At 44.6% G+C, this 3,097-nt stretch overlaps 1 gene segment (V, D, J or C); it reads right to left on the minus strand.

Annotated features, from left to right (window-relative positions):
• Positions 1–294: 294 nt before the first annotated feature.
• LOC118080374 (T cell receptor beta variable 5-8-like) lies at positions 295–1,049 on the minus strand. The segment is given in 2 exon segments: positions 295–809; positions 964–1,049. Coding segments are annotated over 2 exon segments (591 nt in total).
• Positions 1,050–3,097: the final 2,048 nt, after the last annotated feature.

Below are 3,097 nucleotides of genomic sequence, written 5' to 3' on the forward strand. Positions count from 1 at the left end.
CAGGGAAGAGGACGGGGGTCAAAACTAGACACATCTCCACCTGTCATTGCCTCTGTCTCCACCTCCTGTTGCCCTCTCCGCCTTATGCCTTGACAGACCCAGCGAGCACCAACCACCACTGGAGACAAGCAAGGACTAGATAAGTCTGTTTGTAGCAAGAAAATGAAATATCAGTAAGGATCTGTGTGAAGTGTGAGGTTATTGGGGTGGCAGATGGAGCAAAATTGTGCCTCGTGACTCTCAGGCACATGAGGAAATTTGGGCTGTGGGTCTCCCCATTCAGGCCTTTGAACTCTAGGTGTGAGAAACAGACAGAGACAATTTGTAGAGAGCTGGCCAGTGGGCCCCGAGGACACAACATGCCTTAATGGCATGCCCCTCATACACAGAGAGGATGTGATTCTCAGCAGCACATTGAAAGACGTACTGTTGTTTGGTAGTCAGTTTTGTGACAGCTCCTGGTGCTGCCACAGTCACTGTGTCCTTTGAAGCACAGAGATACAGCCCTGTGTCGTTAAGCTGGAGGCTTTTGAGAGTCAATTTTGCTGTTCTGCCATCTCGTTTGCCACTCAGCCGACTATCTATTTCGCCACCTGGTTTCTCCTCCAGTCTGTTCCCCTCACCAATCGCAAATGGTTTGATAACCCCAAGTTGCTTTAGGTTCGTGTGTCCAGGGCGTTGGTGGTACCAGTAGAACTGATAGTTGTCTACATCAACATTGCAGCTCAGCTCCACAGTCTCGCCCTGCAGTTTGTTGGGCAGTGGTGGGTGTTGGGTCACTTCCACTCCAGAGACGCTGGTTCGGAGGCCTAGGAGGAGAGAAATATGTCCTGTCGATTTGTAAGGGATCACCAGGGACTGCGGACACCTTGAATCAAAGGGGAGGCAGTCCTGGAAGTGGTATCTGAAGTTTAGCTGAGGGTCCAAATGTGGCCTTGCCATTTACTTACGCCAGGTACTTACCACCCTGCAGGGCCCAGAGGGAGAAGAGCAGGTGTTGGAAGAGCCCACAGCGGGACTGAGGCAGCCCTGCCGCCATCTCAGCCTTGAGGCAACTGCCAGTGGGAGGAAAACGGATGCTAGTGGTTTCCTTCTCTCTGCCTCTCTCTCCTACCCTGTGTGTGTGTGTGTGTGTGTGTGTGTGTGTGTGTGTGTGTGTGTGTGTGTGTGTAAAATAAGGGGGCCAATGACAAGCCATTTTAAGGTTTAGTTTCTTGTTTTCATTTCAGTGCTCTCTTGATACAAATAATGAATTTGCAGCTCATTACAGTTCAATTAGCGTTGTTCTAAAATAGTAACATTATTCTTTAACACATGTGGTGAAGGTGTTCCTTCCTATGTGAGGGTCTGCATGCTCACAGGAATGCAACTTTTAGATGTAGAGGATCTTTTATATGTTGGGACACTGGGCCGAAAAAGTTTGCTGACCCCTGACTTAGAGCATTATATGCAAGCCAGGCAGCCTGTTATTCGCCTCTCTGCCTAACCTACCTCACAGGGTTGTTGGGAGGATTAAATGAGAATCGGGAGAACCAAGCACTCTGCCATGAGCTCCTTGGAGAAAATGGTGGGACCTAAATGCAATTAATTAATAAAATAAAACGATAAACATTATCAATTATATGTTTATGTACGTATTATGTATTTATGTATTTATGTATGTATTATTTTTGTATTGGATCTTTCTTTTTCTTTTTTATCTTTCTTCTCTTTCTTTTTTTTCTCTTTTTCTCTTTTTGAAGAAACTTAATAAAGATCAATTTTTAAAAAAACATTATCAATTATATGCAAAAGTGTTTTGAACAGACACCCGATGCCTTTCTAGTTGTGTGAATGTGTCGCAAAGGAAAGGTTGGAAGGAGACAAATAATGAATTATTATTATTATTATTATTATTATTATTATTATTATTATATGTCAAAGAGAAAAACAACTACCATACTTTTAGAGGACATCTGAAGGACATCTGTTTAGGGAAGCTTTTAATGTTTAATAAATTATTGTATTTTAATATTTCTGTTGGAAGCCGCCCAGAGTGGGGTATAAATAAATTATTATTATTATTATTATTATTATTATTATTATTATTATTATTATATAAAACAGCATTAGAATTCCATTCCGGTGGTAAGTTTGCAAATGAGGGTGTCCCTGTGATAATCTGGATGGCGAAGGAAGCAACATTTTTGGGTGCACAATGATAAGAAGTTTGAGAGCAGAGAGCACAAGGCGAGTTGCGAATTTTGTGCTGTATTCAGAGCTCCTTTCTGCATAGGTTTGATGCTTGGTTCTTGCAGCAGGACTATGTTATATTTGTGTATGTAACACACAGCACGGCCCCAAAGGCAATAGAAAATCCTGGGCGTATTTTGGTGTCACTGGAGCAAAAGGAAACCATGTGTTTGGTGAGGACATGCAACATTTCCTATCCCTTTCATGGCAACTGGTGGATCATTTCAAAACTCTGTGTGCAGCAAAAGCTGGTCTATTAGGGCAGATGGGGCTCTGCCCCACCAACCCCAGTCTGCCCTCAGAGTGCCTCCACCTGTCTGCCTTCTTACTTATAACCAGTCCAGAGGGTGGCGTCGTCTGTCAACTTATTTCTGCTCAGTCTCTCTGTTGCCTTTGCAAAACTCAGCAGGGCGGAGGATGGGGGGACGGGGACGGACGGACAAAAATTAATTTGCTCTGCCAGTCATTGTCTCCTGTCATCGTCTCTAGCTACACCTACTGTTGGCCTCCATCCCTTTACCTCCACCAGTCCTAATGGACTCCAGCCACCACTGCATATGCCGGTGACAATATATGGGTAGTTGATGGGTAGTTCAGCCCCAGCATGATAGGGCAATTGAATTCACCACCATGCCTTCTCAAAGAAAACAGATCAGGCTGATGATCACAGGGAACAGCACTGTGAATAGGGAAGCTGGGGGCCATGCCAGCAGACCCAGTGGACTTCTAGAAGGTAGGGTAAAGCCTCTGCCTGGTAATGGGGATGGGCAGAAGTGAAAGCAGGAGCATGATCTAGACTGGAACCTTAGCAAAGACGGAAGGGAAACTCCTCATGTTGTGCCTTTATGCCTTTAAATCAGTATGA

This window comes from Zootoca vivipara, chromosome 1, assembly GCF_963506605.1.
Source record: "Zootoca vivipara chromosome 1, rZooViv1.1, whole genome shotgun sequence".
NCBI classification, from domain to species: Eukaryota; Metazoa; Chordata; class Lepidosauria; order Squamata; family Lacertidae; genus Zootoca; species Zootoca vivipara.